Source organism: Pan paniscus, chromosome 19 (assembly GCF_029289425.2).
Source record: "Pan paniscus chromosome 19, NHGRI_mPanPan1-v2.0_pri, whole genome shotgun sequence".
Lineage (NCBI taxonomy): Eukaryota > Metazoa > Chordata > Mammalia > Primates > Hominidae > Pan > Pan paniscus.
The window spans coordinates 58,160,929-58,173,261 of record NC_073268.2 but is presented as its reverse complement, the minus strand read 5'-3'; the positions used below and the strand labels follow the sequence as shown (position 1 = coordinate 58,173,261).

Below are 12,333 nucleotides of genomic sequence, written 5' to 3'. Positions count from 1 at the left end.
CAGGGGAAACAATTTATGGCAAGTTTATCAGCCCCTCCCTCCAGCTCTATTTAAATAGGTCCTTCCTATTTAAATTATTCTGTCTTATTTCATCTGTTCTTTCTTGTAGCTGATTTTACAATTGGAGAGTTCATGGTAGTTACATGTGTTTGTTTAAGGTCTGTCTTCCTTTCTAGACTAAACTCTTGCTGTTTTGTTCACTGCTGTACAGCTACACTTAGCATAGTGGCTATCTAGGCAATGAGAAATTTTAATGAATGAATGAATGAACAAGTCAACACTATGTGCTCATTTAACAAGCACTTTTTAAGTGCTTTATTTACATCATTGTATTTAATTCTTAAGACAACTCTATAATACCTCCCATCTTACAGATGAAGAATCTAAGGCCAACAGATTAAATAATTTGCTCAAGATCACACGGCTAAACAAGTAGAAACCCGCCTTCCCTATTGTCTTTTTATTGAGCCTTTTTACCTAAGCAAATTTGACTTGAAAGTTTCAGTCTTGCCATTGAAAGAGCCATAATACACCCTTTCAGTTGAGGAAACCAAGGACCAGAGAGGTTAAATAAGTTACCCACTTTTAAATAACTAGTTAACTTCAGAGTCAGAACTAGAATGCAGACCACCTGATCCTACTCAGCATGCTTAGTTATGGTTCCATGAGGAAACCAGAATTTAGCACTAATAATAAAAAGTATTAAAGTATTTTTAAAACATATTTCTTATGAAAAATCCCAACAGATGGAATAGTAGAGTGAGTACAGTGGACCCTCAACATACTCATGGCCCAGAATCAACAACTATCAAGACTTTTACCACACTTGCTTCATCTTGCCCTTTAAGTACTTTTAATGATCAAAACACTTGTAGCTGTATGATTAAATTAAAACAAAGTAGATAGTGCAGGCAAGTCAGAAGTCTAAGGATATATCCAAAGTTCCTCTGCTAATTGATAACAGAGCTAGTTCACAGCCCTCTATTCTTCCACTAGAACATGCCAAGAGATATATAATGAAAGACAACTGAAAGTGGGTGACCTAACCAGGCCGGCCGCAGTCAGCACTGGAGTGGAGCGGCTTATGTTGGCTCAGCATATGTAGCTTGGCCAGATGGGGACCAGCATCACATTGGTAATGGTATAGTAGTTATCAAATCTCAGAGAGCTTCCAGACCACGTGGATTCCTAACAAGTTCCCAGGTGATGCTGATGGTCCAGGAGCCACACTTAGAATCATGGTGTGGAGGATCTACCCAGAAATTCCAATGAGGCCCTCTTTCCTAAGATAACTGAGCCCAGAGACACCCAAGAAGGCCAGCTTAGCCTTTCTTCTCCTCATCTTGCTTCTAGAAACCAGATGTCAGAGTAACACTTGAACTGGAAGCAAACTGCTAAGGAATTTAAATGATAAAAAGGAGTAAAAGGACTAATAAAAAAAACATATTCCACAAAAAATTTAAATATTGAATAAATTATGAAAGGAGAAAACTCAGGTGTGTATGTGTGTGTGCCTGTGTGCGTCTCCAGGCTTGGGATGCTTTCAAAAATCCATCTAGGAATGGGAAGAGCTGATGGTTTTTGTTTGTTTTTTTAATCAAAGTCTGAATGGTATGATTAAGAGAAAGAGTATATAGACTAATTGACCTAAAATAACAAGAAATCAGTCTTTGACATAATAGTGTTTGAGATCTCTGAGATTTAGCTCTGACCACATTTTATGAGCACTAAGGCAGAAAATCATAGTTGTGTTTAACTGAGATGAAAAATGAACACTCTTTTCTAACCTTTTTCTATCTAAAAGATAGATCTCTTGATTAAAACAGCTAAACTTCAACAACCTGAATATAACCGTGATATTTAAAGATTTCATGGTAAATCAAACTTAATAACCCACATATTATTTGATATATTCTCTCTTTATTCCAAAACCATTATTATTGCTTGTCCTCTTTCTACTTAACAGTTCCAAAGAGAGTCCTTTACTTTTTTTTCACTGATGTCTCATTGTATACAAATATTCTAAAGAAAATCCTCTAGTTACCCCTTTATTTAACTTTTTTCCTCTGCCTTATTTCTTTTTTTTTTTTTTTTCTTTTTTTTTTTTTTGAGACGGAGTCTCGCTCTGTCGCCCAGGCTGGAGTGCAGTGGCGCGATCTCGGCTCACTGCAAGCTCCGCCTCCCGGGTTCACGCCATTCTCCTGCCTCAGCCTCCCGAGTAGCTGGGACTACAGGCGCCCGCTACCACGCCCGCCTAATTTTTTGTATTTTTAGTAGAGACGGGGTTTCACCGTGTTAGCCAGGATGGTCTCGATCTCCTGACCTCGTGATCCACCCACCTCGGCCTCCCAAAGTGCTGGGATTACAGGCGTGAGCCACCGCGCCCGGCCTCCTCTGCCTTATTTCAAACAAGAGTTCAAGTAACTTGTAAACGTATGTAAAATGTGACAAAATAGTCCAGAAAAAGAAGACTAAGAAGAGACAAAGTGGAGCCAAGAATAATAGAACTTAAAGTGCAAACCATGATCACCCTCATGTCATTAGACCAAAGAGCCGTTCAGTGGGAGAGGAGGGCCCGCTCTCTGCTTCTAATGTGCTCCACCAATGCATTTTAGGAAATCTGGAAGATAGATTAAAGATACAAGCTAGCTGAAGGCTGTTTCTCTCAACGAAGCATTTGATAAAAATTATGTGGTGGTGTGCCCACGATTCTTCTTCCTTTAAAATGCCTAACTTGAGCCTCTCTTGTGAGGTGAATTAAACAAATGCTTGTCTCTCTTTGCTGACTTCCACATGGCAGGCAGAGTAGTCCTTCTAAAAAGCAGATCTGATCATTTTCTTCCACTTTTTAAAATCTGGAAGACTTCACTGAGTCTGCATTTGCCCAGAGGTCTCTGTATGTGGCCTTCCTAATTTCTGTGCTCTCTTGACACCTCCCACCCTCATTCTACTCTCCAGATATGTGGAACATAAACTTGCCATTCTTCTCCTCTTTGGCCTTCTCACACGCTGTTCCCACTGCCTGCAACTCTCTTCTCCACCCTTTCCGCCCATCTCCCACCCATCCATCGGGTCTCAGTTTACACATCACTTCTTCCTAGAAACACCCCCTGTCCACCACCCAGCATAAACTAGGTTAGGTGCCCCTGACTGCCCCGTGTTCCCTGCTGTGCCACACATGCTTGCCTTGGCCACGAACTGACCACCACTACAGCATCAGTGCCCCCAGGACAAGGACCACACCTGTCTTGCTCACCACATTATATACAGTTGTTTCGATTTCAGGGAATGCAGTATTAGGCTATTTGCATAATGGAGTAAACTGAAGGTGCTTTTAAGCCCACAGGAAGCTCCTCCCAGGTGATTGCATCCCAACTCAAGACTCCAGCCACCCCAGGCCCTCAGCAGACCCAGGAAAGAAGAAGCTCAGCAAGTTGTATTACACCAGTGTGCCCCACATACAGTTGGGAGACTCTGGGTTAAACTGATGAGCCAACAAATGAGCCTGAGTATAGGTCCTGTTTCCAAGTTATTTTACTTGCTTTGAGTCTCAGTTTCTTATTGCTAAAATGAGTTAATGCTATCTCAGTAAACTTGTCTTATTTTAAGGTTTTTTTTTTAAGAAACTCAATACTGTTTTTTAATCTATCCTATTGGCAAATTTTATTTTTTGTTTTGCTTTGTTTTTAATGTCACAGCCAGTGTTGATACAGGTTCTAGAAGATGGTGCTCTCATATAGTGCTGGTGGGAGTGTAAACTTGTGCAAACTCTCTGGAGTACAGCCTGACAGTACGTGTCAAAATCCCTACAACATGTGCATATCATCTGACTTGGCAGTTTCACATCTAGGAATTTATCTTCGCAATTTCTTCTAACCAGAGCTGTGAACAAAAGTCTACCCATAAGATATTTATCCCAACATGCTTTTTGATTTTTAAAAATGGAAAAAGACTGAATGTCTGAAAAAAAGTATATTGGTTGAATTAATTGTGGTATATCCAAAGAATAAGCCACTGTGTGTTATAAATATTAATGATGTTGATGCAAAAAATATATTTAATAGCCTGGGGAAATTATTAAGATATATTGAAATAAATCAGGGAATAAAACCACAATTTAGCATATTCTCAATTTTTTTTAAGTAGTTATATCATTGGAAAAAGGCTGAGAAGATATCAACTAGTATGTTTCTCCGAATAACTCATGAAGAATTTCTTCTTTGTGATTTTCTAGAATTGCCAGTTTTCTGAATTGGATGTATATTACTTTTGTTATAAATGTTTTAGGAAAAAATGAAACATAACAGGAAAATAAATTTCACACAGTTTGCAATTGGAGTACCTTTGCCCATAACACAAGAAAGCTCTGAAGTCCACTGATTGAGGGCTCCTCGTGCCAGAAGGGGAAGGATTCCTTCAGGTGCCTGGATGCTGAGAGTGATCATGGCATCCTGGGTAAATAGCTTCATTTTCGTTTGCATGGCTTGTCAGCCTACCCAGTTTTCATTCATGCCCTTGTGCACATTGATTTAAACACCAAAATTGAGCCACATCATTTTCTGTGACTTCAACAAAGGTCAGAAACTAAACTTCCACATAAAATGGCCTATCTCAATAAATTAAATTCATGTGTGCTCTTCTAAAAGGGCTTTTCGTAACACTAATATCTTTGAATCCAACTGGCCTCCACAGAACTTGAAGAAGGAGTAAACAACCTTCTTCTTCTTTTTTTTTTTTTTTTTTTTTGACACAAGGGCCAATTCAGGAAAAAAAAATGTTTATCAGCCACATTTTTCTCCCTCCCAAAATAAAGCTAGTTTTTTAGAGTCTCATAGGGGAAAAAAAAATCTGTTCTTATAAGCTATAAATTACCTTATTGGTAGAAGAACAACATTATAATATGTGCACTCCTTTTTAGCCATCTAAAGTTTCCTTTCTGGGTATATAGGAGATGTAACAACACAGAGGTATCTTTGTAATCTTTCATCTGGAAAATCATATTGTGTGCCATGTTGGGAAGATAGATGGTTCCAGGTCATATGATGTATGAGGGAACTTCAAAAAGATTATGGAAAAAATAGAATTAAAAGATAAAAATTTAAAAAAAAACCTATTTCTCAACCTAATCCATCAAGGTCAAGACACTTTGGTAAGCAGTGATACCAGCCATTTAGTCTATCTGTAAAGAACTCACAGAGTCCTGGGAATTTAACCATGTCAAAGCATTCTTTTTTACATTATTAACTGAAGAGAAATGGATTCCCTTTAAAGACTTTTTAAGATTAGGAAACAAAAAGAAGGCAGAAGGAGCCAAATCAGGACTGTGAAGTGGATGCCTAATGATTTCCCATCCCAATGCTCACAAGGTTGCCCGTGTTTGATGAGAGGAATGAGCAGGAGCATTGTTGTGGTGGAGAAGAACTCTCTGGGGAAGCTTTCTGCTAAAGCTTTGCTAATTTTTTTCACAACACTCTCATAATAAGTAGATGTTATTGTTCTTTAGCCTTCTGGAAAGGAATCAAGCAAAATGCCTTCAGCATCCCAAAAAACTATGGCCATGAGCTTTGCTCTTGATCTGTCCGCTTTTTCTTTGACTGGACCACTCCCACCTCTTGGTAGCCACTACTTTGATTGTCTTTGTGTTCAGGATTGTAGTGGTAAAGCCATGTTTCACCTCCTGTTATATATTCATTTTCTTCTTTTTTTTTTTTTTTGAAGAAATGCTTCAGGATCTTGATCCCATTTGTTTAAAATTTCCATTGAAAGCCCTGCTCTTGTCTGCAGCCAATCTGAGTACAATGGTTTTGGCACCCACTGAGTGGAAAGTTAGCTCAACTTTAATTTTTCAATCAGAATTGTGTGAGCTAAACCAATTGAGACGTCTATGGTATTGGTTGTTGTTTCTACTGTTAACCATTGGTCCACTTAAATTAGGGCATGAAAAAGATTCATTTTTTCCTCACAAATTGATGTGGATGGTTTGCAGCTGTGGACTTTAATCTTCAACATCATCTGTTCTTAAACAAGTTATCCATTTGTAAACTGCTGATTTGGGGGGGGGGGCATTGTCCCCATAAACTTCTTGTAAAGTATCAATGATTTCACTATTCTTCCATCCAAGTGTTAGCATAAATTTGATATTTGTTCTTGCTTCTGTTTTAGCAGAATTCATGTTGCTTTGATAAGGGCTCTTTTCAAACTGATGTCTTATCCTCCTTAATGCCTCAATCTAGATCCTGTTCAGACATGTTATAACAAGTTAGTATGAGTTTATTTTGGTACAAAAAATTTTTGAAATCCATGCATAGTCTTTTCAGAATATGCATTTTCCATGAACTTTTTGAAGTCCCCTTGTATACCTCCACCTTAGAGAAATGTGTTTCAGCAGTTGGTGAGGGATACAGTTGAGGAACAAATAGGAAACAGAGGGATGGAAGAGATAAAGGCAAGGAATGTGTGTGGTCCACTCCATCAGGATGCTTGGCTTTGAAGAGTGTTGAAGCAAGAGGGGTATTACCTTGGGGGAAATATGAAGAAAGTAATTTATTTGATGCAGGAGGTTAATAGACAGTAGAGATAGAAGGGATAGAATAGAGATTAGGGAGGAGATTAAATAAAAACAAAAGTGGAGGGTTTATCTTTAAAAGGAATGAAGACAGCCTCTTCTGAAATGGGAGGAAGGAAGTAAATCTGAGGGCATTTGTCACTGTTGTATAAGAGGGAAGGGCATCTGTTAAGGCGTCTTGGGAGCTAGAGTGAACCTGGAGCCTTGAGAAGGCAGGAGAAGAGTTAAAATAGTCACTATAAGGAACGAAAATGGAAATCAGCCCTGGCTAAGCACCCGCACTGTTAAACCATCCCCTTGAAATGGGGCCAGTTAGTATGAGTGTAAGCCTTTCCCAGCAGGAGCAGAGACAGTAGGTTATTGAGCAGATCCAGGGTGGGAATGTTGGATGGACAAGGCAGAATGGATTATTGAGGGTGTCTGAGTGAGTATTGTGGAAGTAACTGACCACAGGGTTCAGAAGAGATGGCCCAGGAACAGGTGGGTGGAAATGCCACCTCAAGGCAGAATGGGCACTCAGAAGTCTCTCAACTGTAATTTATGGTTCTTCTGTCACAGGCACCTTGACAGCAACATATCCCTTATATTTTCTCATTTTCCATCAAAATTCCATTCTGTTGGGTCACTCTTTGGGCACAGAGGCTGCAGGCCAGGTAGGAAAGAGTCAGTGCTGGCCCCTATAGCAGAGTGGTAGAGTGGTGGCCAGAATTCTCCATCAAGTCACTTCTAGCTTTCATATTCTGTTGCCCTGACTTCATTCAGTACTGTAGTTCCAGCTGCTGGGCTCTCCTCTGGCACCCTCCCGGCTAAATTCTAACTTGTCATAATTCTACAAGTTAGTCTTTTTCCTAGAAGGGCCCTCTCATAGATGCAGGCCCTCTCTCCTGCCATAGGAACACTGCAACCCTGTGCATAGAAGGGTATCATCTCACATGTGTGCACATAGGGTAAAGTCTGCCTCTCTAGGGAGTTGGCTGTTTTTAAAACCAGAGCACCCTAGAAGCTGCACACTGGTGACTCTTGCTTGCTAAGAAACGTGTTGTGGAATCTGTAATCCAGCAGGGTCACTGAACACTACACAAACATACCTTACTCAGAAGTGGAATTATGGCTTCTGCTAGGAGAAGGCAGGCTTGAGTAACCTCCTTAGGTTTCTCAAGAAAGAATAAATAAACATGCATATAAGCAGGAACTAGTAGATCCAATTTATCTAGACTCTCAAAAAGCCTTTCACAAGATTCCATACAAAGTCTACTTTTAGAAGTTGGCTCTTTTGAGAAACAGGCTTATAATAATCATTATCATTGTAGAGTTTTAGATGATGGGTTTCATTTGCATAAATAACACTGTGCGACCTCCCCTTGAAAATCCCGTGTCCATAAGTCACGTTGCGGCACTGGTACTACACAACGGCCACCTGGTGTTTACTGTTGTCGGGAACCGGTAGCATGCTGAGCCTGTAATTCATTACAGACATTGTAATGATGGCAGTCAGAGGCACATCACTGCTACTCATGATCACTAATTAAGTGATGTCTTAATAAAGTATAAATACAGGGGAAGAACAGCTTCCAGAATTCAGGTAGTATTTTCTGCCCAAATCTTCCAATATTGTGTCTGAAGTTGTTTGTTCATGACTAAATATAAAATGGAACACTGTGCAGGAGGCATTGTCTCAGTCAGTCTTCAACCCTAGGAGGAAAAGATGATCATTTCTCTTGTAGAGAGGAGTAAGTGAAACCTAGCTGCCCTATAGCCAGGAAGGGACAGAACCTATATGAATCCAGAACACTCTAATCCTGACTCTCTTAACCACTTTACTCTTAGCTAGCAAAATCAAGAGCAGCCAGAGCTCCCACAAACATATTCTTTCTTATCGTAAGTTTGTTTCATAAAGAGGATTCCCCATATCCAGGAATCAGCCAGATCAGTACTGCCTCTACTGGATAGGTGGATTATTTGTACTTTGTCAGTGCCGATTTTAGGTAGTGTGATTGAGTTGAGTTGGAGATGATCACTCCACGTTCTCTGCCTTTTTCCAGCCTGTTGCTAGCTGTGTCCTTTGCCACTTGTTGTGCTGTTCCAGGAGTTGCCATTCTGACCTTGGGGGTGAATCCACTCACAGGAGCCCTGGGGCTCTTCAACATTTTCCTGTATACCTGCTGCTACACACCACTGAAAAGGATCAGCATTGCCAACACATGGGTCGGAGCTGTGGTTGGGGCCATCCCGCCTGTCATGGGCTGGACAGCGGCCACAGGCAGCCTCGATGCTGGTAAGTGTCCCGCGATGTGGAGTCTCATATGAGCACACTCGGTCAAGGAGGCATTTCCTCCCTGAGCTGTAGCACTTGGTTCGATTCCATTCCATCCCACGTTAATTCTTTTAGCAAATGTGCTGATGTGGCAGACTGAAATTCTGTGGACGCAGAGTAAAGAGAGACCGTGTCATCCTGGCTGGTGGGTGCACATGACATACACTTTCCCTTGTAGGGAATGTCTGGGAGAAAAAAAAGGAAGCAGTGCTGCCTACCTGTGACTACAGGTGGATAAAGAAAGTACCTGAAGCCATGATGAAAATCACAAACGAAGCTAGGACTAACGAATTCATGGGGCGGGGAGAAGGTATCTGGAGCTGGCCTCCAGTCTCCCATCAAAGGGGTTTCATCTCACGAGCCAGCCTCCTGTGTTCCCCTCTTATGAAAGGGCAGATTATTTTCATTACTTTCTAATTTATTTTTATATGATTTGCTTAAATCGTTCATACTGTCTATAGTAAAACCATTGAAAGATTCCTACATTTTTTTGGTGGTATGTCACAAATAAATTTGTGGGGTGAAAATAGCTCATTTTTACCATCTGTAAGGGAAGTTTCACAGTCTAATTAGTCAAGTAATTAGTGTTTTTGACTGACACTTAGGAAGGAAGTGGTGAGGTTTCCTGCAATATATGTAAGTACATATTTTTCACATGAGAGATCAAAAGGCAGTTGACCATAAACCGTTACCCTGTAAGCCACATTTCTGAAACTTTTCATAAAAGCTCTTACACTCCAATTTGGCAAGCTTACAAATGCGATTACACCTTTACCATGATTGTCTCTTAGAATGGTTTTAATATCCTGTAAATGTCAGATTTTAATGAATTTACAAATACCATATTCTAAAACGTATGTGCTTGTGTGTTCTGTGATAAACCTAAAACCAGAGCCCCATCCACGTGGGAGGCAGTGTCAGCAAAGCGGTGGTGAGCAAGGAAGCCGGCAGCGCTGCCTGGATGGGGAGCCCGACCCCACCACTCATGAGCTGTGCATCCTTCGCGGCTGAACTCAGCCTCTTTCTGCCACTGTCTCCTCATCTCCCACATGGGGCTAATAATCTTCTCCCCTCCTGGAGTCATTGTGAGGATGAAACGAATTGTTATTTGTAAGGTGCTGGACCATGGTGAGGGCTCAATTTGGGATCTGTATGCTGTTGTTATCATTCAGGAGTCCTCCTTCATACAGTGGAGGGACTGGCACAGATCAGGAAATGGAAGATTTTGTTTGGTTTGTAAGCTGAGCGATGCAGCCTTGTCCTCTGGCTGTTATTTTGAAGACTGAGGCGCCTGCAGCCTGGTGGGAAAGAGTGCTGGGGTCCTTTTGTGAGGTTTGCAGTGGATGAGGGAAGGGAGGGTTTAAAGCCTGGGCTTGGCATCCCTGGGCTAGATGACATCTGCGTGTTCATGCTGGTTTATAGTTGACCTTCACAGAGCACACCTGCACACCACCAGCCCTCCTGCTCCCGGTCACGTTCCTCTTCCTTAGTTCCACCTGGAGCTCACCTGACTTGACCCCAATTCCCTCTCCCCCTTAACGCAACTGTCCTCTTCCCTCTTATTTCCCTCAAACCTTTATAGTGATTGTGCAGACATTTGAGGTGGAGACCATGAAAGACAGTGTGGGACTTCCTAGGCTGTGCATGGGGAGTATCCCCCTTCCTCAAGGGTGTAGCCCCACTTCAGCACTTGGGTCCCTGCACTGAGCCACCTGCCTGTCTGATGGAGACACCCCCATCCCTGGCAGGAGTGCCTGAACCCTATTCAACTTCCTCAAACCTGGCACCAAGCAACAAGAACCTTCTCTTTCTGGGAAGACCCAGACAGGGCCAGAGTCAGGGCCAAGTATTACAGCCTTAGGGACAGGTAGTACAGGAGACTGGTATGGGCAGTTCAGTCCCAGGCCATGGAGAACTTGGTCACCACTGTTGTGCAGTGTTGTCCTAGGGCCCAGGTTCTTGCTGAGGGCTAGAGGCCCTTGTCACACTTCCGGGCAGTTTCCTCCTGAAGAGAGCCTCAGCATGTGCAGGCTGGAGTTGCCTCCCCGGAGGCTAGAGAAAAAGAGCTTTTCAAAAGTCCTCACTTAGGAGTGCACATTCAGACAAGAGCCCTTATTTGTTTAAGGATAGTCTGGATTTGGCTAAACTGCTAATAGTCATGTTTAAAATAATTTTTTTTCTTTTGAGATGGCGTCTCGCTCTGTCGCCCAGGCTGGAGTGCAGTGGTGCGATCTCGGCTCACTGCAACCTCCGCCTCCTGGGTTCAAGCGATTCTCGTGCCTCAGCCTCCTGAGTAGCTGGGATTACAGGTGCGCACCACCACACCCAGCTCATTTTGTGTTTTTAGTAGAGACAGGGTTTCGCCACGTTGCCCAGGCTGGGCTCAAACTCCAGGACTCAATGATCCACCCACCTCGGCCTCCCAAAGTGCTGGAATTACAAGCACGAGCCACTGCGCCTGGCCTCAAGTTAAAATGCTTTTAAATGAATTTCTGTTCCTGGAGTGAGTGCCACGTACCTAGGGTGCCAAGAAGGTACTCTGCACACAGATGTCTTGAAATTCAGTGTTTTTGTTTGTTTGTTTGTTTTAAGCACAGCTTCCAAACCCAATATTACTATTGCTGCTGGGAATGAGGAAAGCGCTCTAATGGGGAGGCCTCCTCTCCTTCACAGACCGTCCACAGACACCACACACTCCATGCTGTCACTCCAGGGTCTCTGCACACACTCTAGATGTAGACAGAACATCTATACTTTATAAAGTGAGATGATTTCTAACTTCTCTGATCCCCACTTTAATGCTCCATAGACAAAAGAGCTCCGGAACTTGCCCTCCCTGTCCCCTTCCTGTGCCCCCGCAGCACTGCCTCCCTAACCCACCAGTTTTACAAGCAAGCGGCTTTCCCCTTACTGTGCTCTTCCCTTAACTATAAACAAGAAATGAAAATACTCTGTACAGGTTTCTTTCTGCTTCAAAAGGCTGCAATGTTAAGACCTTAACCAACAGCATAAACTCTCTAGAAAAGTAACTTGTTTTGGCTGGAACTGCTGGAATGGAATGCGGGGTGTCATTCCAATAAGAAATCCCTTTTAGACTTACGTTCACTCAAGTCGAAAGAAAAACACCTTTCTTTGGATGCTGTGAGTAAAAAATGGCCAGAGTTTTGTTTTTTTTGTTTTTTTTTTTTAGCAGCATGACTGAAAAGTGTTCATTAACTGAGCCTTATTACCAGGCTGCCCTCTTTAAGATGGTAAATAATACTAATAAAGTTTCACTAAAAGGAAGGCAATATGGTTTAGGGACATTAAGAGATGTCTCAAGTGAGCTTGAAGTAGAATTTACAGGTTAGTTCTATTTGGTTATTTTCATATAATAGCACCCTGAGTCTACGCATATATAAAGCACAGTCCTGTATACAATGCAGTCAGTCATGGTACTGGTTTTGTAAGCTCA

The 12,333-nt window shown here is 42.0% G+C and overlaps 1 protein-coding gene across 1 annotated transcript in view; it reads right to left on the bottom strand.

Moving 5' to 3' along the window:
* Window positions 1-290: 290 nt before the first annotated feature.
* Window positions 291-12,333, bottom strand: part of FBXW10B (F-box and WD repeat domain containing 10B) — a 39,106-nt gene continuing 27,063 nt past the window's right edge. Inside the window, 1 exon segment of the mRNA XM_055101935.2 lies at window positions 291-8,983. Within this exon segment, the coding sequence (XP_054957910.2) occupies window positions 8,731-8,983 (253 nt within the window). The 3' untranslated portion in view covers window positions 291-8,730.